This window comes from Magnolia sinica, chromosome 12, assembly GCF_029962835.1.
Source record: "Magnolia sinica isolate HGM2019 chromosome 12, MsV1, whole genome shotgun sequence".
In the NCBI taxonomy this organism is placed as follows: domain Eukaryota; kingdom Viridiplantae; phylum Streptophyta; class Magnoliopsida; order Magnoliales; family Magnoliaceae; genus Magnolia; species Magnolia sinica.
Genome location: NC_080584.1, coordinates 497635 through 520906, shown reverse-complemented (window position 1 = coordinate 520906; position 23272 = coordinate 497635). Strand labels below are relative to the sequence as shown.

Genomic DNA, 23272 nt, shown 5'->3' with positions numbered 1-23272 from the left:
ATCTCACTGAGATGAAGTTAAGATGCAAAAAAGATGAGCCTGCTACAAAAATCAAGTAGCTCCTGCCACGTGAACTCAGTGGTTTTAAGAGAAATTTTACGTTGATCTGATTGGTGTAGCCCACTTCAGTTTTCTATAAGGCTGATTTTTCGTTTATACGGTTCAAATAATGGTTATCATCCAATGGATGGTGCAGATTTACATTTTCTATCAACAAAGTGGGCCCAACAGATCTCATTTGTTTTACTCGCCTAGTAGAAGTGTTGTAGACAATTCCGACCGCAGGAGGTTTCCTAATATCAATAGATTATAGATTAGTAGTTCGTCTACGAGTCCTGGTAGAATTATAAGCTTGGTCTACAAGTTGTTCACCTGCTTATTCACTAGTGCTTCTTTGATCCTTCGCCTTGCTCTGCATGTGCCATCCAACCACACACTAAGTGAGCCCCACCATCATGATGATGATAGCATGCTTAAAAAAAAACAATCCTATCCATTTATTAAGTGGACCATATGATAGGAAATAATGGAACACCACCAAAAACCTTTGATGGATGGGCCAATCCTATCCTTTTGGCCTCCATTAAATGGAAACTTCTAATTTAATGCATTCTTTTTGCAATTTTTTCATTCCTGAATATGTAAATATGTGTATTTAGGCATGTCTTGAAGTTTCACTGAAAAATTCCATCATTTTCTCCATGTTTCCCCCTTTTTCCCTGCATTTCCGGTTATCGGCGATATTATCGGCGATAACGGTATTATATCTTTATCTCCGGCCAGCGAAACTTGTAGCGATACCGACAACTCGAACACTGCTTGTAACTACTTCGTTACATGGTCATTGTGAAACAGCTAACGAAATCCTATTGGTCCATAAAAAGAGTCCTTGTCTAGTGTACTTGCTATAAAAGAGGTCCTCAGTAAGGGACCTAAAAATCAGCAATGAAAAGACTCCAACAGACTCTTCCTCTTAATTATCAACTGTGTTTTGTATTGGCCTGCATCCACCCTATTGTGGTGTATATTCCCTGAGATATGCACGTGTTTGTTGTCTACAAGCATTTAATATCATTCAATTGATATAAGCACTGAAATAAGATTGCAAACAATACTTTGCTCCCAATGCATCAGCTGTATAAAGCCCTGTACACAACTATATTGCTCTCCTGCTTACGGTTGTACAAATACTAAATATCGCACTTAGATATTCAGGGCTGGAAACACTTATCTGATTGAACTCACTGGACCCACAGTCCATTGGATTTCTTGTAAACCGGATAGGTCATATGTGTGGTCAAGATTGACCTGACCCTCCATGGATGATGTGTGGCTTGGACATGTGATGGACTTAAATAACTATGGAACTCATGCTTTGACATGAAGTCCTTGTTAATCGAGATTTTCATGGACTGTTGATATGATGCATCTTTCTAACAACCAATGTGACAATCTTCATATAAAAAAAATCTGATCAGAGATGCGGTTTATTTTTCTAAGACGGATGTCTCTTTGTGAATTTCAGGCCAAGGCAATGGCTGGTGATAATGCAGTGAGGTCATTGCTGGAGAAGATGACTCAATGTGCTAGTGCTGCATATCTCCGCATATTAGAAAGGTGCTTGTTGTTATGAAACCCCTCATCAGCTTAGTTTCCAGTCAAACCTTTTCTTGATTGGTCTACTACTTTTAGTAACCTGCAAAGTTGGCTATCTGTGGTCATGCTGCAATGCTTCTTAATTTTAGGTGCTTGTCATCTGTGTGTGGACGGGCAGGGGTTTGTGTGTGTGGGTGCGTGCATGCACGCGTGCGAATGTCTCATTTTCATTGCCACTCTTCTACAGGTGTAGCTATGGGATAATTGCAAACATATCCTTTAACTTCATCAAATATTTATACTTACATGATACTTTTGGAAAATGTCAAACCCAAGCATAATATAGAGTTAGGTCAATATTGAAATAAGTCGGAATGAGGGGGTTAAAGTTATCCACTTTTCTGCCCCCAAGATAATATTTGTTTGTTTCAAGTACTAGAAATGAACACAATTATTTTGGTGGAAAAGAATTTTGCTAGAGCCCTTTTTCCAAGTCACTTCCAAATTCTGAATTTTACGTATCCAGAAATCCTGCTGTTTGGGCATGGTTTTCCAAAATTGTTCTTAGTGGTTTTCTTACTGTTATCTTATGTTCCCCTTTTAAATGTCATTACTTTTTTAGGTGGGTCTATGAAGGGGTGATTGATGACCCTTATGGTGAATTCTTTATTGCTGAGAACAAATTACTGCAAAAGGTATTTGAAATTAACCTGGAGGTGTTATGTCATAGCTTTTTAGCTTAGATTCTGAAGGCTGTCATTTGCATTTTATAGGAGAGTCTCACTCAAGATTATGATGCTAAGTTCTGGCAACAACGTTACAGCCTCAAGGATGGCATTCCAAGCTTCCTCACGAGTGCTGCGGGGACAATTTTGACAACTGGAAAATATTTAAATGTCATGAGAGAATGTGGACATAATGTTCAGGTTATTTATTTATTTTTTGAGTCCTTTCTTTCTAATAAAACATAAAAGAAATGACATTTCAACCCCCAAAATTTAGTTCCACCCTCATAAGGGTAATTTGGTCATTATAACATTATAAAAAACATTTACAGAAAGAAGACTTATTACCATGAAACCACCCATTTGGGGATGGAAATATCAATCTTTGGTGCGTGTGGACATGTCATTCCATGACATAATAATGCTTTAAGATAACCCCACGAGTATACACCAGAAATGCTTCCTATGGATAGGTTCCCATATCAGAAAATTCAAAATTGACGAGCTTTGGATCAAACCACCATTATCTTGAGTGTATCAAAGCTGCTTATGATTTTGCAAGTGGCGAGCTCTTGAATCTTATTAAAGAAAAGGTATGACATGGTTTCCTTGGATCACTTCTAGGCACACTAACCTTGCTTCCCCCTTGTGCTCTTTCTTAGAAACCAGTGGCTATTCCAGTAGCAGAATTCTCAATTAATCAATTGTCCATTGGTACAGTATGATCTTATGGGGAAACTAAGGTCGTTGAAGCGGTATCTTCTTCTTGATCAGGTACCTCTATTTAATTTTCCTCATTTATTTTCAATTGAAAATTAGGCATTCCTATTGGTCAGATACATTGTAGCCACGTGCATTTCTTAGTTGTTCTCAACATCACTCAGCTGGTTGCTTTATAGTTCGTATGACAAACTCTTCCCCCTGTACACTACAATGGTACTGTACTATTACCATATCACCAGTATTATAAGTAGGCTTACTCATGTCAGTAGATCTGTCAAAAGGTTGTTTTTGGTTCAGAGACTACTGTACCAGTATCTGGACTTGGCTAAGGAAATCGGATTTAGGTTCAATTGGGATTCGGATACTTGTACCACATATGAGGTACCGGATCTGAATGCAATCGGATTTAGGATCTTATCGGGTCCAGTTCAAGAAGGAATTGGGATTCGGAGAGGGATGTGGATCTGGAATTAGTTATCGAGTCTGGATCTAGCTTTTGCTCCATATTTTGGATCCATACCAGAAGCATGCCTTTTCTAAGGTTTTTAAATAAAAGTGTAATATATAAATGTATTTAACTAGAAAATCATACTTTAAGTTACCCAAAGGATACTAAAGTCTGGTACCCAACCCTGCCTGAGTTCTAGTTGAATCCAATTAGTTGGACACAGAGCCCTCCTGATTATTAATTTGGCCTGGTTTCTGGACCCAAATATGAATAACTTGGATTGGATACTTCTGGTATCTGCAGATTAGAAGACCCATAGGCAACCCTGTTCAGTCGACATAAGAAACAAACTAGTTACCCTGCTAAGATTTTGAACCATACTACTACAATTGTAGAGCGTTATTAATCCGACATTCACCTCTCCACCTACACTTTTACATGTGCCTGGATGGGAAATCCAAGCCATGCATCAGGTAAGTTGCACTATGTACATATACATGACCTGGTCCAAAAATCAGTCTGGTGAATGCATCATCTTGCCACACATGTTAATAGACGATGGATGTTTTAAAATTGCCAAACGTTCATTGTACACACTTGTCCCTTTTGCTGAGTTGACTGGCTTATATTTACGTCAGGTCATCTAAAAGGCTCATGAACAACTTGTTGATTGTAATCAACCCATGTGATAGACTATTAGATCTCACTTGACTGCAGTCAACCTATTTAATAGCCTATTGCATTGTGCTTCTAGGAGTTTTGGGCTCTCATTGCTGGTCCCTAGCCTGGATAAAAGAGGGGGTTTGCGTTAGGTTGGCTGCCTGCGTCAATCGTATGCCATAGCTTTCATCATAAATCCAAGCAATATGACATTCAAAATTCATGCTAGGGCATCCTCTGTAAGCGATGCGCTACATCAGAACCCGGGTGTAGTGAGAAATGGGCAAGGGTTGGCTAGGGCGTCCCCCGTAACCGATGCACCGCAACAATACCCAGTTGCTGTGATTAGGCGAGGGTTCCTATGCCATTCTGGACGCGTGCTGGTAAAGGAGCTAGTCCAAGAGAATCAGATTCGTTTTGCCACATGGTGTATAGGAACATTGACAGGTAAGAGCAAGGAGTTAGTAGATACGATGCAATGTAGGAGTGTTAACATAACTTGCATTTGGGAGACCAAGTGGAAATGGGCCAAAACTAGAGAAATTGATGGGTATAACTTTGGTATATAGGAAAGGACAATAATAGAAATGGTGTGGGGATAGAGTTAGATCAAGATTTAAAGGATGAAGCTGTAGATGTTAGGAGAGTAAGTAACTGGTTTTTTATTAATAAAGCTTGTGCTAAGAAAGCAAACAATCAATGTTATTAGTGCATGTGCACCTCAGGTCGTCAGGTAGGGTTAGAGAAGAATCGAGTGACAATTCTAGGAGGATGTCGATGGACTAACCCAAGGAATTCTGAATGGAGAGAGATATTTGTAAGGGAGAGTTATATGATCATGTTGGAAAAGATGTAGAGGATATGGATTTAGGAGAAGAAATGAGATGGGGATGCTATCCTTGATTTCGTTATAGCATACAATCCAGCTTTAGCAAACACATAATTTAAAAAGAGATGAATATTTAATAACTTTCAAAAGTCGATCATATACAAGACAACTTTTTTATACTTAGGAAACAAAACGATAAAAAATGTAAGGATTGAGAGGTTATATTAGGAGAGAGTCTGACTGCACAACATAGGTTAATGGTTATGGATGTTTACATTAAGAGATGGAAGAAATGGAGTGAAATTAATAGGTATCCAAAAATGAGGTGGTGCAATGTAGAAGGAGAGAATAGTGTTATTCAGAAATAAATTGATGGAAGAAGGAAAGTGAGATTTTAAGGAAGAAGTAAATGTTATGTGGAACAAGATGACAGAGTTAATATATTCAATAACGGTAACGGTGGCTGTAATGGCTACCTCTGTTACTGTTACGATATGGGTTGTAATGGCCATTATGGCCAATTTTTTATCTAAAAAATACCCCCATATCGGCCTCGCAACATACCGTTATGGGCCATTTTTCTATAATAACCTTTACCGTTCCGTAACATATAAAGGTTCCCACTGTTACCGTTTTGTAACAGCCATGACGTAACTACTTTTGAAAACCTTGGGCTAAGTGGGAAAGTGGCAAGGCGCTAGAGGGAAAAGCCAATCATATAAAGAAATTTAGTGGTGGAGTGACAATGTACAAAAAGCTATTCACGAGAAACATCCATGTTTCAAAGCCTGACAAGGGACTAGAAACAATGAAAATTGTGAACAATATAGAAATGCCAAAAGATTGCTCAGAAAGTAGTGAGGTTAAACTTAAGACTTATGATGATCTTTACAATAGACTAGGGATAAGAGAAGGTGAGAAAGATGTCTCCGGACTTGCACAAATGAGAGAGAGGAAGGGTAGGGACCTAGATCATGTTCGATGAATTAAGAGTAATAAGCAAAGGCTATTAGTAAAGGACAATGAGATCATTGAAAGGTGGAGAAGCTATTTTCAGAACTTGTTAAATGACAACCACTTTGGGAGTAGAGGGATAGAAGGAATCATAAATTCAAATGACGCTGAAGACTATAGATAATTTTGTAAGGTTATGATATTTGAAGTGGAAAAAGGTTTTAGAAAAGATGAAAACCGGAAATGCCCTTGGACCAATACGAATAGAGGTTTGGAAGTGGATGGGAGATACTGGGTTATTTTGGTTGATAAAATTGTTCAACAAGATTGTAAAATCTACGAAAATGCCAGAGGAATGGAGGAAAGTACAGAGGTACTTATTTATAGGAATAAAGGAGATATATGGAGCTGTACTAACTATTATGGGATGAAACTTATAAGCCATACCACAAAACTTTGGGAGAGTGATTGAGCAAAGACTTAAGGCACGAGACATATTAGAAAGTCAGTTTGGTTTCATGCCAAGAAGGCCTACCACATAAGCTATTTCCTACTCATAATCGATGGAAAAATATAGGAGGAATGATCTGCATATGGTGTTTATTGACATAGAGAAGGCATACAATGGCAATGTTGTCAAATTGCATAAGCGATTTTTGAGGCTGATGGCTTATTTATTTTATTTTATTTGAAAAATAAAAAATTGAAAAAAGGAAAAAATCACGAAAAATTCTAAAAAATTAAGAAAAACTATGTCTAATTACTACAAGTGATTAGATTGGGTTTCTTTACGTAGTTTGACTATTAGACCATCTATAAGTTCAATTATGTTATATATAACAAACAATCAGCAAGTTACACTAAGAGAATTAATTATTAAAAACTTCAAATATAGAAATTTTATTGGTGATGTGAATCTTAATGAGTTGATTTGTACATACTACATAATACAATAAAATTTATAAGAAATGTTCGAAATATCGGCATTGCATTATGTATCGCATCCTTGGGATACTGATATATATCAGTTATCGCATGGGATATATCGTTTGCATCGGGTAATTTATCGCACTTTTCGGGAAACATAGGGAAAATGGTTGAATTTTTCAATGAAACTTTAGGGATTGTTAAAAAAAAAAACTTTAATACACTTTTAAATCATAACATCTCAAAAAATTAGTGCACATAATAGCTTTCCTTTGTATAGGGTCCTAAGCTATATGCTGTCTGATTGAACTAATGTAATTATATTAAAATTGAATGCATAACATTTAGAGTGTATGTGATGATCATTTCATCAAACACTCCTAAATACTTCGAAATTAGTCTCAATTGATAGCTGGTTGAAGGGAAATTTTGAAAAAAATTTAATATTTTTATAAAATTTTAATTAAAAAATGATTTTTATTTTTCAAAAATTGACAAGGATTTAACAAATCAGTAGATCATCCCTCATACATGCTTGATTTCATGTTTGGAGTGCAACATTGCAAGAAATTTGGGAGAAATTGGGGAAAATTTGAATTTTCCCCAATTTTCCCCAAATTGGACTACCTAGACTAAAATTTCAAAATTAGAGTATTTGCGATGATCATTTCATCAAATACTCTTAAATACTTCGAAATTAGTCTCAATTGATAGCTGGTTGAAGGAAAAATTTGAAAAAAAACACATGGAGAACATGAAGAACCAATGGATATCGAAATCAAAGCTCCAACTCCATGATTTTTCATGTAAAACATGAAGAACTAATGGATTTGTAACCATTTGACACTGATCTAACATAATTTCAACAAAAAAAGGGATTGAAAATTGAAAATGCTCAGCGGATCGAACATGTGGGAAATATCGGAACTACATGTACGTTTTATATCGCACAGGTGGGATATATCGGCCGATATTGTCGATATTTAAAACATTGGTTATAAGTACACTCTCTACAAGTTACGACCTACAACTTGAAAGAGAATTTGAGAAAGGAGAATAAGAGAATGAGAATAATATCATAAGAGTGAGAGATTAAGGGCGATTAAGAAGTGTCTTAAATTGCAAAAAAATAAAATAAAATAAAAATAATAAAAATTAAAAATTAAAAAAGGTCCCAATGGTAAAAAATATGACCGTTGGGAAGTATGCCATCTCATACTCTGGATGCGATGGCATAACCGCATAATAATCCATCGCATACTTATGGCATACAAAAGTATGTCATTGCATAATCCCCAAATTGCATATGCCATCATGGCATATGCGATGCACATGGCTCAAACTGCATATGAGATCACATAATTGGTTATGCGATTGCATATGACAACATTGACAACAGGGTCTCCAGAGAGTTAATTTGGTGGTTGTTGGGAAAGAAAGGAGTTTCAAGAGGTAATTTTGACATGATTAAGGACATGTATGAGGATTGAGGAAGTAGTAACAAATATGAGGACCACAATGGAGAGATAAGGGTAAGATATTAAAAATGGTTATGTAATGGATGTAACGACTGTTACGTAATGGTAATGGTGGTAACCGTTATGCGTTACGGGGCCATAACAACTATTACGAAAAAAATGGCTTATAAGAGGTTCTTCTAAAAAATGAAAGAAAGACAAAAAAGGCCATAATGGTTGTTACAGTCAGTATTGTAATGGTAATGGTAGTGGCCATTACAAACATTGTTATCGTTATGGAATACCTTGGATGAGTGAGTTCTCAGTTACCACAGGCTTGCACCAGGGGCTGGCATTAAATCCATACCTTTTTGCGTTGGTTATGGATGAGTTAATGAGCCATATGCAGGAAGAGATCGCATTGTGTATATTGTTTGCAGATAACATAGTGTTGATTTACAAGATGAGGGAGGGCATAAACAAAGCTAGATTTATTGAGGGGTGCTTTAGAATCTAAAGGATTTAAACTTAGTTGGACTAAAACAAAGTATATGGAGTGCAATTTTAATAAAAATAGGTGTGAAAATGAGGAATTAAGATTATTGACAAAGAAGTTTTGCAAAATGACCACTTTCGATATTGGAGAGATTGAGAAGGATGTTGCACACATAATTCATGTTGGGTGGAAGAAATGGAGATGAACCTCTCGAGTTTTATGTGATTGTAATGTACCACTGAAACTGAAAGGAATTTTTTTATTGGATTACTATAAGACCAACCATGTTATATGGGACAAAATGTTGGGTAGTTAAGGAACATATTTATAGGATGAGTGTAGCTGAAATGAGGATGTTGAGATGGATGAGTGTCAAGACGAGGAAGTATTAGAAATGAATGCATTCAAGGGAACTCGGGAGTAGCACCAATAGGTACTAAGATGAGGGAAAGTAGACTTAGATGGGTTGGTCATGTGCAACAGAGACTAATGTTTGAAGTATTAGTATCGTTACATGTATCACTGATCGGGGATACAGAAACTTGTGTCGATATCATCAATACTTGGAACAACATGTACATAGGATGTGTAGCTGAAATGAGGATGTTAAGATGGATGAGTGGCAAGATGCGGAAGGATGGAGTTAGAAATGAATGCATTCAAGGGAACTTAGGAGTAGCACCAATAGGTACTATTACTAAGACGAGGGACATTTGACATAGATGGTTTGGCCATGTGCAACAAAGGCCAGTGCTCAAGGTATTAGTATTGTTGCATGTCTCGTTGATAGGGATACGAAAACATGTTTCGATAGTGTCAATACCGGGGAATGTATCACTGACCAAGGTAAACATTGGGGAAACATGGAGTAGAAGGTGTAGTTTTCTAGTAAAACTTTATGAGATTCTAAAAGACACATGTTTACATATTTAGGAATCAAGAAATTGTAAAAAAGAACCATACACAACAAGTTTCTATTTAATAGGGGCCTAAACCTTGTGTTGTCGTAGAAAACTAGTGCAATAGTGAAAAAAAGGAGGAGTTCATATCAGACAAATGCAGGGAATAAGAAACAAGGGCTCGTTTGGCATCTCTATTCTAATAAAAAATACGTCATACAACCATATATCCATGATTTTTTTTTTAATATTATAAATAAATGCATTCTTTTTATTTATCACATTTTTGAAATCAGTAAAAAAGTAATATATTTGTCAAAAAGTGGACCCCATCGATCGTCAACTTCCAACTATAAATAAAATAAAATAGATATCTAATTTTCCAAATAAAACAGATTTTTAATTACTTTTCAAAATTTTAAATAAATAATAATAATAATTATTTATAAAAAATCAAAAAATTGCACGAATAGATCAACCAACTCTCATCAACATAGATTCTAGGAGAGAAAATGGGGGAAAAATGGATTTTCCTTAATTTTCCTCAAATTTGACCCCCAAATCTTGAGATTTTCAAATCAAATCCATATCTATGCATCACAATCATGCATAGACATGGATTAATAGTGAAATCCATGCTAAAATCTAAGAATATAAACCTTTTTTTTTTTTCAAAAATTTCTTACCTTTCATGTTCTGGCCCATTGCTGCTTTTGAGTGCTGATTTTTCCGGAAATGAGGGATTTGATTCAGGAAAATTGAAGGGATTGCGCCCCCCCCCCGATAAAAAAAGAAAAATTTTTTTTCCCCTGATTTTTGGAGTATTTACACATATTTTTCCCCTTCCTGAGCTGTATTGGTGATAATATTGCTTATACAGTTAATACCAGGGAGACTTTATAAAGGGAATGACAATATTTTGGTGATAGAATATGTGAGTGATGCAATGGTGATATATCACATATACTTGGAACATTGTATCGTTAGCCTGGCGATATTGATATTATTGCTGATATTATCTATAATATTGGCAATAACTGGAACATTGTCGGAGATCGAGAACTGCGTTGGTTTGGAGTGAGTTCATACAAGTTGAAGGCTTTAAACTATGGGGGAAAGGTGAAGGCCCAAAAAGTCGTGGATGGAGGTGGTAAGAAAAGACTTGATGACCCATGTTCTAATTGAAGGTATGACCCTTGATGGCGAGGAATGGTAGAACAGGATTCATGTAGGATGTAGCTGACCCCAATTAATTGGGATTAGTCTCAGATTACGATGATGATCGAAAAGGCCCATGGGCATGGAGATATGTGCATGGGCTATCAGCTGGATTCAACAAGTGTTACCTGGTGTTAAATTTTATTAAGATTACAGAAATCAAATCTCTTCTATTGGCTCATTTAGTTTTGATGTTGTATTCCGTTTGTTTTTTGTTTTTTGTTTTTTGATAGGTAAACATGAACTCAGAACACCCCTGGCCATGATCATTAGTTTGAATGCTTAACTTTCATTTATTATGTAGAGCATTTTGTGCTCTGAATGCCTTTTCGCTTGGGTTGATATTATGAATCAGCATGGGGCATCTTTTTCTTGATTTGAGCGCACATGTGGTCTTACGAAGCAGTTGGACTTGCGGTATTTTGATTCATGAGCTGTCATCTGCTTGACAGGGTGATTTCTTGGTTCATTTTATGGATATAGCTCGAGATGAGCTTGTTAAAAGGCCTGATGATATATCTGTAGAGAAACTGCAGGTTAGGTTCAATTTCACCTTTGCTAATAGTGGGTTGATGTCTTCATATTCTATTCTTTCTTTTTAAAGATTCTTTAAGACCTGGGGAGCAGCTTCAGATCCATTTTAATGTATGATGCTGTGTAAGAGTACAGTCTCTTCTAGACCTTGCTTTGCGGACCACAGCTGCAGCAGCAGATCCTTGTCACGAGGAACTGACATGTTGTGTGGTAAGTGACTCCTTTTATCAGCTTGCATTAATATAGAGTTGGTGGGAATTGAATGAGTGTTACTTGCAGATACATGCTGCAAATGCTGATTGAAATGATCGATGCAAGCCATTGTGGCTTGTGTTTGACATTAGGTTCATCAATCAAGCAACCCCACTTTGTATGAGTCATAGCTGAAAAGTTTGGGTGGGCCACTCATCACGTAGGCCACCCTTGTACAAAGAGACGGGCAGTTAAAATGGTATAACCAAATGTTCACATTCACTGTACATGTTTGTCCACCAGATGAATGGTCTAGCATGTCTTCCGGGCTAGGACATGTTCATCATGTGGACAGTGAGATGAACGGGCCCGGTTAGCACAGATGGATACTGCATTGTTACTTGTGGAGCACTAGTGATTGGTGCTTGCAGATGATTTGCAAGTATGATTTCTCAAACCTAATATTTCTGTCCTCCCATTACATACACAGGAAAGATCTTCTTTGCTTAATGGATTGGGGACTCTCAGTGATCTGGAATATGGGATGAAAAATTTACTTTCTACTCCTGAAGTTCAGAAGCATGTTTCTGATGGTAATGATCAGACAGAGCCAGTAAGTGTCACTGGCCTAGAAACGTTCTCTCTGAGTTACAAGGTATGTCATATTCTTGCATTCCTTTATCATTTTGAATCATAGTATCCTCTGGGGATATTCTCTAGTAATTAAATTTTGGTACAAGAACAGGTGCAATGGCCATTGTCCCTTGTGATTTCCAGAAAAGCCTTGACAAAGTATCAGTTGATTTTCCGATTCCTGTTTCATTGTAAACACGTCAACCGGCAACTTTGTGGAGCATGGCAAGTCCATCAAGTATGTGTATGTTTCTTTCATGTAGACATGTTTAGGTGGCAAGGAGTGTTACATGCAGCCGTGCATCTGTAAGTGCCAAACACAAGTTCCCTAAGAGAAATGCATTTGTAAGATCCAGGATATTCATCAGGCAGGCCCCATGGCGAATGTGCTTAGCCCAAAAATCTTTTTGCTCCACTTATCAGGTGGGCCACACATTTATGCTGAATGTGGACAATTTGAATGTGTTTAGCCTGCAAGTTAGCCTGCTTAGTTTTTGGACTAGGGTATAATCACCATCAAGCGTTCCAGTTGCCCCCCATAGTGAATGTGCTTTAGCCCAAAATTCTTTGTGGTCCACATATCAGGTGGGCCACACATTTATGCTGAATGTGGACAATTTGTATATTTTTAACCTGCAAGTTATCCTGCTTAGTTTTTGGACTAGGTGATAATCATCATCAAGCATTCTGGTTCCCCGTTCCTCCCAAAGGTTGCGGCCTTCACCTGGCTTTTTGGTAGGAAAAGGGTGCTCACTACCAACAATTTGCGCAAGAGGGCTATGGTTATCCCAAATATCTACTTGATGTGTATGGAAGATGTGGAATTGGTGGACCACCAATTCATCCATTACCCTTTCACTTGGAGAGTGTGGGCCGCTCGTCTTGACTCTTTCAAAGTTTCCTGGGATGTTCCTGTATCCACTTGGCACGAAGGTGGTCCTAGGAAGGAAGGAAATTCTAGGTGGCAGATGGCTTTACTAGCTGGTCTTTGGTCTCTTTGGGAAGAGAGAAATAACCATTGCTTTCGTAATTGCAGCGGCCCCCTCTTGAAAGTCCTTAGGAAGGTTTTTATATGTATCAGGGAGTGGATGTTCTGAGTTTTGGCTAGTGTTTTTTGCTGGCTATGGCTAGCTGTTGTATTCTTTTGCCTGTTGGTTCTTTTAATAAGTTTTTTGGCTTCTCAAAAAACAAAACAAAAGAAAAAAAAAAAAAGAAATAAAGAAAAGAAAAGAAAAAAGCCCCCCCTTGATGAATTGTTGGATCTTGTGCATATGCTACTCTTGCATGTGCAGGCGCTTCTGTTTGTCACTCGCAGAGGGTCATTTGCACTCTGCAAGTACTAATTTCTCTTGGGTGGGTTTTGATTGCTTTCTAAATTAGTGATATATTTACAGGGGGTTCGTGCTTTTAACAAATTGGGAACAGCCATCTCCCGCTCTTCAGTGCTTTGCCGCAGCATGCTTAAATTTATTAATAGCCTTTTACATTATTTGACATTTGAGGTAAGCTCTGTCTTATTTTCAATGGCATAGCGTTTTATTGTCATTTTTTGGAACCAAAGTTCTTTTGTTCATTGCAATAATTCCTTGTACGCCATTCGTAGGTTCTTGAACCCAATTGGCATGTGATGCACAATAGACTTCTAACTGCAAAGAGCATAGATGAGGTCTTCTCATCATTCTCCTACTTTCCTCTTCTTAAATGTACTTTATTTGCTATATGTAGGGGCTTGTTTGGATGTGACTCCCAGTAATGGTTGGTATGGAGCTTTTGGCTGAAGCTCCCTGCTTTGAGTTGGCATTGGTGCAGAAAACAGAAACTATAAGCTGAATTCCTTCTTCCTAAATTTCTGGTCTGAACTGATAGAGTGAGAGGAATATCTCAATACATATTTGTGTAGAGTACATCCCATCTGCTGCTGGAAGTGGAACATCCAAACACACCCTAAAAGAACAGACTTTACTCATGGGTGATGCATGGCAGGTTATCCAACACCACGATTTTTTCCTTAAAAAATGTCTGAAAGAGTGCCTGCTTCTCTTGCCTCAACTTCTCAAGGTCAGGAATTTGTTCCCTTGTCTAATGGATATGAATAGTGTATCCTACTTCATTACAATTCAATCCTTGTTTCTTGAAATGGAAATCAAATTCACTTGGATCATCTGAAATTGTGTGTTGCCTTTCAACAGCAACAGTATTTGTTTTGATTAAAATCCATCTTGTTAACTGAGTGCCTTAAGACTGGGCTGATTAATATTTTGTTGGCTTCAGGGATCCCATTTGCTTCATTCAATTAGCAATTGTATGCTAAACGTCTATTTGCGTGTGCCTTTTGGTTTTTTCCACGGGTGGGTTCTATTGTGGTTCTCTGATTCATCCCTCTCATACATGGGATTCATGCAGGGCTATCCAAACCATCCAAGTCGTGCGGCTCATTATGGGTGGAGCAAATCTCTAGAACCACGCCAATCAAGCAATGCTACCCATCTAATATCCAATAGATGGCTATCAAATGGATGATTTAAAAGAAAATAATGGTGGCCGCTCATCCTCTTATATGTGGGATGCATGTATGGCTATCCTAACCTTCCAAAAGGGCAAAATCAGACGCTTATGATCCGCTCTTCTTGCTGTAATTTTTGGGTTATCCTTCAGCCATAATTGGATCAGAAGTTTAGAATGTCTGGATTGTCATATAACTACCCCATGTGCACAATTGAAGAATCACCACCATTTTTAGAATGGTGGTACTATCCCCACTGTGAAACTAGGATGCCCTAAAAACCAGGCCAACCACCATAGAAAACAATGAACAACCAACCAATGGCTTCTAAATTCATATGGGGTCCCATCTAATGGTTGCTTTGGCTTGATTTTTGAGGTGTCCCCTTTTTATGGCAAAGCGATGACCCTGCTGGACTTGTTGGATGCCATAAACACCACAGTGGGCTCCACGCGCAACTGGTTACATGATTTTTGCATCTACAGCAAGGGTGGGGATCTACTGGATGGATTGATTAGCATAACCACGGTAGGAGGGAGGGAACCTACTGGATGGATTGGATGCCATACCATGGTGGACCCCACACTGAACTAGTTGCACAAATTTTATCACCTACAGCCAGTTGCGCGTGGACATCTAGTCATCAAGTGGGCCACACCATGCAAATGAGTGGGCAACTGCCACAACCTTTAACAGTGTTGCATACATAATGATTGGATTGGCCTAATTTTTGTGGCATGTGATTCATGGCGGGCAAACCTGCTGGTGTTGTTGGATGTGATATATACATGATGCAGGCCCCACGAATGAATCGACTATAGATAGACAAATATATAGACACTTATATCTTGCATGGATCTGTTAAACTTCCATTGCGTGGATCAGTTAAATTACCTACAATTTTGTATATTATTGTTTGTCGTGCAAATGCATGAGTGATGATAACAAAATTAACTTCAGTGAGCCGTTCAAAACTAATCCAATCTAAGTATCTATGTACAATGCCTGTGATCTTATTTCATTGACCTATCTAACGGGGAAATTTTGTTTTAAATTTTTTTCCCTGCGAAACACTTCTCACATGCTGGAATTACACCCCATTGACACAGCTTCTTGACAAGTGTTTAGCTTAGCGGGGTATTGTTTCTTGGCTAGATTAGATTGTTAGGTCCATACATGATATATTTAAGTTCCTTATCAAGCATTCTGTGTCTGTTCAAATGGCACACATGTAGCAGATTGGGACTGTTAATCTGTTGGGCCTACCTTGGATGAGGGATACCACGAATATCATGGGGTTTGGGTGATCCTAACCACCAATTGGAGGACATTTAAGTGTTGATTGTAAGTCTGCCAACCAGTGGCTACTGTCATCTGACTGGTGTGGTTTTAGGGGTACATCCCATCCATGTTAGGAGCCAGCAGATGGGACAATCCAGATGTCCTAGATGTGCTCCCACCTTTGCCAACACACCCACCCACCCACCCACCCACCCACCTAGATGTGTTCCACATTTTGTAACTAAAAGATAAGCAGCAACCCTTCATAGATTTTCTTTATGTGGTTTGTGTCATCTATTTATTTATTTTTGTTCAGGCTCATAGAATAACTTTGTTCTCCGTAGTTCATATACTAAGTACTGCCTGCCTTTCACCTTGATTTCTTTTTATGTTCTTATACCTTCAGTTATCTCTATGCAGAAGGTGGAGAAACTGAAATCAATATGCCTTCAATATGCAGCAGCAATTCAATGGTTGGTACCATCACTCTACATTCCCAAGCCCGAGACCATCGAGAGTTCTTCCAGACAGGAAAAATCCAAACCTAGGAGATCAAGGCATAGACTCGAGGAATTAAATTTATCTCCGGAGAACATGTCTGTCAGTGATTCTGTTATGTAAGTTGGAGTAAAAACAATAGAAGGCATTCTGATGAAAACTAGGTTCCCAACTTTTGCTGCTCTTTCTTCTTCTTCTTCTTCTTCTTTTTTATTTTAATTTTAATTTTAATTTTAATTTTATTTTTAAAATTTTAAATTTTAACTTACATTAGCTTTGCATACTGCAGGAAATTTGAGAAGGAATTCAATACCGAACTTCAGAGTCTCAGACCCATACTAAGCAGCAGTTCACAAGCTGAGCCGTACTTGACACATCTCGCACAGTGTATTCTGGGCATCGGAAATGATTAGTGAGTCCTGACCATTTGACCCATTTTTTTTTTTTTTTTCCAGGTTTGTTGTGAAAGCTTTATGCTTTGTTGTGCTCATTATTTGTACAATTCACGGTTGTCTGCGAGTTTGATATTGTTAGTGCTTAAACCAATTGGGAATACATTTTATTGTAGTTTCAATTTGTCTAATCAAGTTCACTTTGGTGAATCTATCCTCGAATTTGTCAATTTGTAGTCTTAGAATTCTTCTATGTAGCTTCAAAAGTTATTCTTTGACATGCAAGAAGGGTTTGACACTAATTCAACCTCATAACGATGTTCAAGATTTCAGAGGAGATGGAGGGAGAATTTTGTGAGAACAATTGGACTTTGCTAGGTAAGTGGTGTGGCAGTTTGGGTTTGAGATTCGTGCTTTATGGAGATCCATCATTGCTAACTGATACAGCATTGGAGTAGGAGGGATCACTAGCTGGTTTTTTTTTTTAAATTTTTTTCCCGGGGGGGGGGGGGGGGGGGGTGGTGTGGGGTGGCTCTCCTACGTGAAATCAAGGTATTCCATAACAGTAACGGTAGTTGTCATGGCTACCGCTGTTACCATTACGATATGGGCCGTTATGGCTTCTTCTTTTTGAAACCCTAATTTGGCCCTGTAGAGAACCATTACGGGCCAATTTTTCCGTAACGGCCATTACGACCCCGTAATGCATAATGGTTACTGCTGCTTCAGCCGTTTCATAACCATTTTGAAATACGTTGCTTGAAATATGGTGCCAGCCCAATATTTTGAAAATAGAATGATATTCTCCCAGTATTTTCAGAATATGATAATTTCCCAATAATATCTCGGTATTGTCAAAATATTCCCAAAATTCGGATGATATGTAGATAGTAACTTCAAACTCTATGTTTATATTTTCATCTGAAACACCCAAAATTTTGTACCTTCTAAAACCTGATATTTTCCTAATCCTTTGTTTACCACTCATGTTGTCAATATCATTGTTTGTCTCTTGTTATTTTTTTTATTTGTATTTTAAAATTTCTCTTGGTTTATCCCAAGGAAAACCACAAATTTTGGAAAGATCCTGAAAATTTCTGTGCTGAAAAATTGTCAACAATGAAAATTTTTCACTTCGGTTAATGTGAGGTTACTGGGTTAGGGCCATCTTAAGAGTGATGGGTAAGGCATTTCTTAAAGAGAGTAGGTTCAATATATGATTTGGTGGTAGCATTAGATTTTGGTAAGGGTTCTATGTGGTGAGGGATTATAGTTCCCCCAGGGGAACTTGACTAACTCATAGTTCCCCTAGATTATACAGTTTGGTCAATAAAATAGGTGTCATAACTTAAATCGCTTGGTCACTTTTAGTTTCATCCATAGAGAGGAAGCTATGGTGTCTGTCCTTTTTACCAAAACCTGGAAAATTACTTCCCTTTAAAATGCATCTTTTTAACATATTAAGAAGCTTTTGGTAGACACCTAAAAATGAGTTCATCAGATTTTAATTAGCTGTAATTATATATTAGAGATCTTGATCTACAAAATTATTAGTGACATGAGCTCACTATGCATTAGAGATGAAGATCTCTAATACATAATTAGTATTAACTAAAATAAGATGAACTCTTTTTTAGGCATCTACAAAACAGAGCCTAAGCATATGAGGCTAGCCAGAGCAATGAGACAGTCATTGGTTGTCAATATCCTTATGTTGAACTATCTTCGACACTGAAATTAATGCTTCTGAAGCACGCCATATGAACTGGTAAGCAAAGGGGTAGGTAGACCACCACGTTGTCCTCCATTAAGGCGGCTAGGGAAGTTTGAAATTATTTCTTCATTCTTTTTATTGTGGTAAGTGCTCTAAAATTTGGTAACTGATGTTGCAAAAGGTTGTTCAGAGGAATCTTTTGGAACTAGAGGACAGTTGTGTGGATAATGTTATCTTTTGCACACCCATTTTGTATTCATTATGATATAGTCGTAACGGCCACTGCGTATCGGTAATGGCCATGACAAACACAGTTGCGCAATACAAGGGTGAAATGGGATAGGTTGGTTTTTTAGGACCGTAAAAGCCGTTATAGAGCATAACGGCCATTACCCTCATAACGGTAAAAAAGCCTTGTAAGAGTCGAAAAATGGTTACTTTTTTCTATTTAAATCAAAATTTCTCATTTCCCACCTTCCTCCTTTTAAGAACTTTCTTAAATCATTCTATAGCAGATTTCGACCATCTTGCTATAATTTTTATGATTAAAACAATAGATTGAAGTGATTTGAGCGAATTGAAGCTCTGTGGGCCTTTTTTTACAAAAAGTGAAAAAAAAGTATTTATGCCTGTTTTTATTTATTTATTTTAATGCTTGATTATTATGTGTAAGTATTTGAGAAATATAACTATGTTTATCAATTCACCAGACAACCCGATACATGACTCTCACCAAAGAGTGAACCATTACGTTGCCGTAAACATATTTAAAACAAAAAGATGAATATAAATTTAGAATATTTACATTATTATGGATTTTCTTGATATATATATATATAAAATTTTTTTGCAGAAAAAAAGAAAAATAAAAGAAAACTCAACCGTTATAGCCACCATTATCGTTACGGAATTCCTTGTATAGTGGGGAGTCTATCGAAAGATTGAAATCAAAGAAAAATTTAAAGCTGGCATAGATGTCATAAGATGTATGGATGCATGAATAAGAAAGGAATGGGCCATTTACCTAACCTCACTCTAGGGGACTACTGGAAGTTGTTCCACTAGTAAGGGCTTTTGTTATTGGCATAGTTGGAAAACCCAAAACTTGACTGGTGTCGAAGTTCAGCCCGGTTGGGTGGACTCGAAGACTCAACCCAACTCAACTTGATATTTAATAATTGAGAAAATTTCAAGTCCAACTGGTTGGAACATAATTTAAGGTCTACCCAGCAAATAATTTCAAGCCTTTCATTTGTGTGACATCCAACCCATCGAATAGGTTGGTCCAATCATTGGGATTATTTTGTGTAAAATTCAGCACATCCACTTGCCAAGTGGACCACACTTGTACTTTGTTAATTATTAATGGTTAAAAGTTGTTTTCTATTGTGTGGCACACCTAAAGAGTGGATGGGGCTGATTTTTCTACAAGGCGATTCTCATGGTGTGGACAACCTATTGGAAGTGTTGGATGTCGAACAAACATGATAGGTTGGAAATTATTCACTTAGACTGTAGATTATGGTCCAACTATCATTTCCATGATTGCTAATAGATATTTAAAATGGTCATAAGAAAGAAAAAAAGAACTCATAACCCTGATAAGTAGCACAAGATACATAACTAAACAATAGCTCATTGAATGACACATTGGTTAAATCGGTCACACTCTAACCTAGAGGTCATGGTTTCAATTCCCTCTTCCTCCATTTTACATGCCAGAATTAGTTGTTAGGACTCTAGGAGTCTTTCCAAGCTGAAGATGATAGCGGAGATGCTCTCTTTAAAAGAGAGATTGCCCTAGGAGGGTGTGTCTTTGTCTGTCGAGATGTCTCTTTGTATCTGATCTTTCTATTAACTATCTTGATGGATGGTAATTTGTCTGTTTTCTTTTAACTATCTTGATGGATGGTAATTTGTCTGTCTTCTTTTTCAAAATCTTAAAAACGTTTTGATTTTTCTACTTTATGCTGTTACACCTTAGGCATTGCCCTCTCTTGGATACCGTTACAGGATTCCTAGGTAAATCAGAATTTCAAATCTCCCCTTTCTTGGATTTTGTAGGTGACTCAAAAGCCCGTTGCTGTTGATTTTCTGACCACAATATTCCTTGGCTCTTTAGAAATCATAAGAAGAGTAAAAGAAAACAATAAAATAAAATAAATGGTACTCTACACTTTTAACTTTGCAGCGGTGTAATTCCATTTTTATCTCAGCTACCTTTAGGAATATGGCCTTTTAATCAGTGTATCCTCTAACCAAGGGAAATGGAATGGTGGCAATGCTAGAAGCGGAATTTGGTAATGCCCACTCTCCACCATACATGTGACAGGAAGACATTAATTGGAACCATCCATCTGGTGGGCCCTATTGTGGATGATCTGTGGTTTAAAAATAACACCTATTTAACAGTCCTAGCTATAGCACTCGGGCACTTCTCCCTGCTGAATGTTTATTGTTAACCTTTGTTTTAAACTGTTGGATTGAGAACAGCTGTAACACTGCTAGGATCATCTGATCAATCTGGTTTTTGAACCATTTGTCATCTCCAGTATTGGGTACTAGATTCAAGGTCCGGCATAAGTTGAAGTGAGGGAATGCTACTATGTTCCGGTCTTACCTTTTCTGCCTTATCTTTTGCCTCATCTAAAAGGCACTGCAACATAGAGAAAAAGGTGACTGATGATTTTCTTCACTCTATATATATATATATATATATATATATATATGGTTAAAAATTTCCTTCTCTTTCTTGCATTTCAAGGGATGGATTTTCTCTATTAGTTGTCTGCGTGAACTGGATGGATTACTTTCCAAGACTTCCATGAAGCTGACATAGTTGTCTCTCCCTATCAAATTTCATATTTTGGCTCATACAGTTTTACTGGTTACAATACGCATGTGGAGCCCCCAAAAGGAAGATTTGTTCCCTTTGATCTGTCCGTGTAGGTGAAAAAAGGGTATCATACTTGGATCTGTGGGACCCACAAATGTTGGCGGGTTCAGTGTTCCTCTTATCATCATGGGATCAATCTAATTGGGAAGCCATTTTCACGCACTATCAATAACTACATCGTTTATTATTGCTTGATGTAGATTGCCATCTTATGACAACTTGCTTTCCTTTTTGTGGATCAATGGATCTGACCGCGGTTTGCCATAGGTTAATCCCATTCCCATAGGGTACCGATAATGGTAACAAATGATAATTCATATTTGTTATCTGAATAATATGCGGCTGCCCGACTGATCTTTGTGCCTCACAGGCTGAATCCTCAATGAAATACATGATCACACAAGTGGTTCATCTTTGTCATGATGGTTTGTGGTTGTCATAACTAACGGCTATAAGACAGTGACCTGCATGGAGGCTGGCCGCGGGAATAAATACCATGACGTAGTGTTGGTATTGGAATTCCCCCTCAATCTCTACCAAGTAATGATTATGGAAACTGCAATTTTTAATTGACCATTTGTAGCATTGATGGAAATGATCAAGGTGCCCATGCGGCCCACATTCATGTATACGTGTGTGATCAAGGAGATGGAACAGCTCTAGCTGAATAGCAACATGGCCTCCATTAAAAGCTGCTGTGAGCCCAGGTATTTGCCCGAAAAACTAGGAGCTTTGGTTTATATGGGGGTATATTCATCATTTCATTTCCAATTAGGTCGGTAATGGTTGGTGACAATGATGGATTAGAAAGAAAAACAAGTTATATTTATAAATTAGTCTATGGATATTGACAGTGAAAAGATTATTATGTAAAGAGAAAAGCATTAATATTCTAACTTGTGATGGATGACGATGCGTAGCACCGGGAAACTTCTTCGATATTGCATACATCGATCCCATACCGTGCCGTAATGGCAGCACTCAGAACATGCCCTCATCCAAAAATGAGGCTTGTAGACTCATCAGTTGGGCCATGTGTATAGAAAAATTAACAGTCTGAGAAGAAGACCCGTCCTCCGATCAACTTTCACATGTGGCCCGCGTGATGAGTAGACTGACCAGTTTAATTATTTTAGGCCAGGGAATGTTCATGTAGGTCCGAACCTAATGAGTTGTTTGGATTCCTCAAAGTGGGGCCATGGTTGGGCTCATTCCAACTGTTTGACATCGGGAGTCTCATCTGCTAACAAGGGCCAGTTAGGTAAAATTTATTTTCAGCTATTTTCAGTAATTTTCTGTGATTAAGATCATTTGGTAAATAAAAAAAAATTAAATACTTAATTTGAATTTTCACTGAAAAATGGATTTTCTTTATAAGCTTCCCTCCCTTCAGTTAACACAGACTGCAGTAAGTGATTTTGTGTTAAAATCTTGTACCTTTTGATTAAAATATCCTTAACAAAACTTATTGCAAATGGCAACTTAACTCTTTTATACGTGATTTTGCGTGCAAGCTTTCCAAACATGGAGGCCACTAAAACCGGACGTTGAAGACTATCTCCATATTTTGTCAGCTTATTAGAGGAGTAATGGTAACTGTTAAGCCATAATTTAAGTTTACGCTCATACGCTAGATTTGAATTTTGTCCAATATTAAGCAGTTCTTTAAAAAGACACATTATCGCAGTTGCTCCTAG

General features: G+C 37.6%; 1 protein-coding gene across 14 annotated transcripts in view; it reads left to right on the top strand.

The window, feature by feature from the left end:
- The window catches only part of LOC131220720 (gamma-tubulin complex component 2-like), a 38282-nt gene extending 15877 nt beyond the window's left edge, over positions 1-22405 (top strand). Inside the window, exons 8-23 of one of the 14 annotated variants that reach the window (XR_009158795.1) lie at positions 1526-1617; positions 2219-2291; positions 2370-2522; positions 2795-2914; positions 3042-3095; positions 11385-11468; positions 11602-11676; positions 12149-12313; positions 12404-12535; positions 13686-13793; positions 13895-13957; positions 14275-14349; positions 16496-16692; positions 16863-16985; positions 21776-21842; positions 21946-22405. Coding sequence is in view for 11 of the 14 variants with exons in the window: in XM_058215526.1 (XP_058071509.1) it covers positions 1526-1617; positions 2219-2291; positions 2370-2522; positions 2795-2914; positions 3042-3095; positions 11385-11468; positions 11602-11676; positions 12149-12313; positions 12404-12535; positions 13686-13793; positions 13895-13957; positions 14275-14349; positions 16496-16692; positions 16863-16985; positions 21232-21244 (1527 nt within the window). In the remaining 3 variants the exon portion in view is untranslated. Of the gene's footprint in view, positions 1-1525; positions 1618-2218; positions 2292-2369; positions 2523-2794; positions 2915-3041; positions 3096-11384; positions 11469-11601; positions 11677-12148; positions 12314-12403; positions 12598-13685; positions 13794-13894; positions 13958-14016; positions 14174-14274; positions 14350-16495; positions 16693-16862; positions 17176-17208; positions 17228-17291; positions 17331-21231; positions 21355-21443; positions 21589-21775; positions 21843-21945 lie in introns of those variants that run through there. The other 13 variants (XR_009158794.1, XM_058215521.1, XM_058215518.1 and 10 more) reach the window with 13 other exon arrangements.
- The last annotated feature ends 867 nt before the right edge of the window (positions 22406-23272 follow it).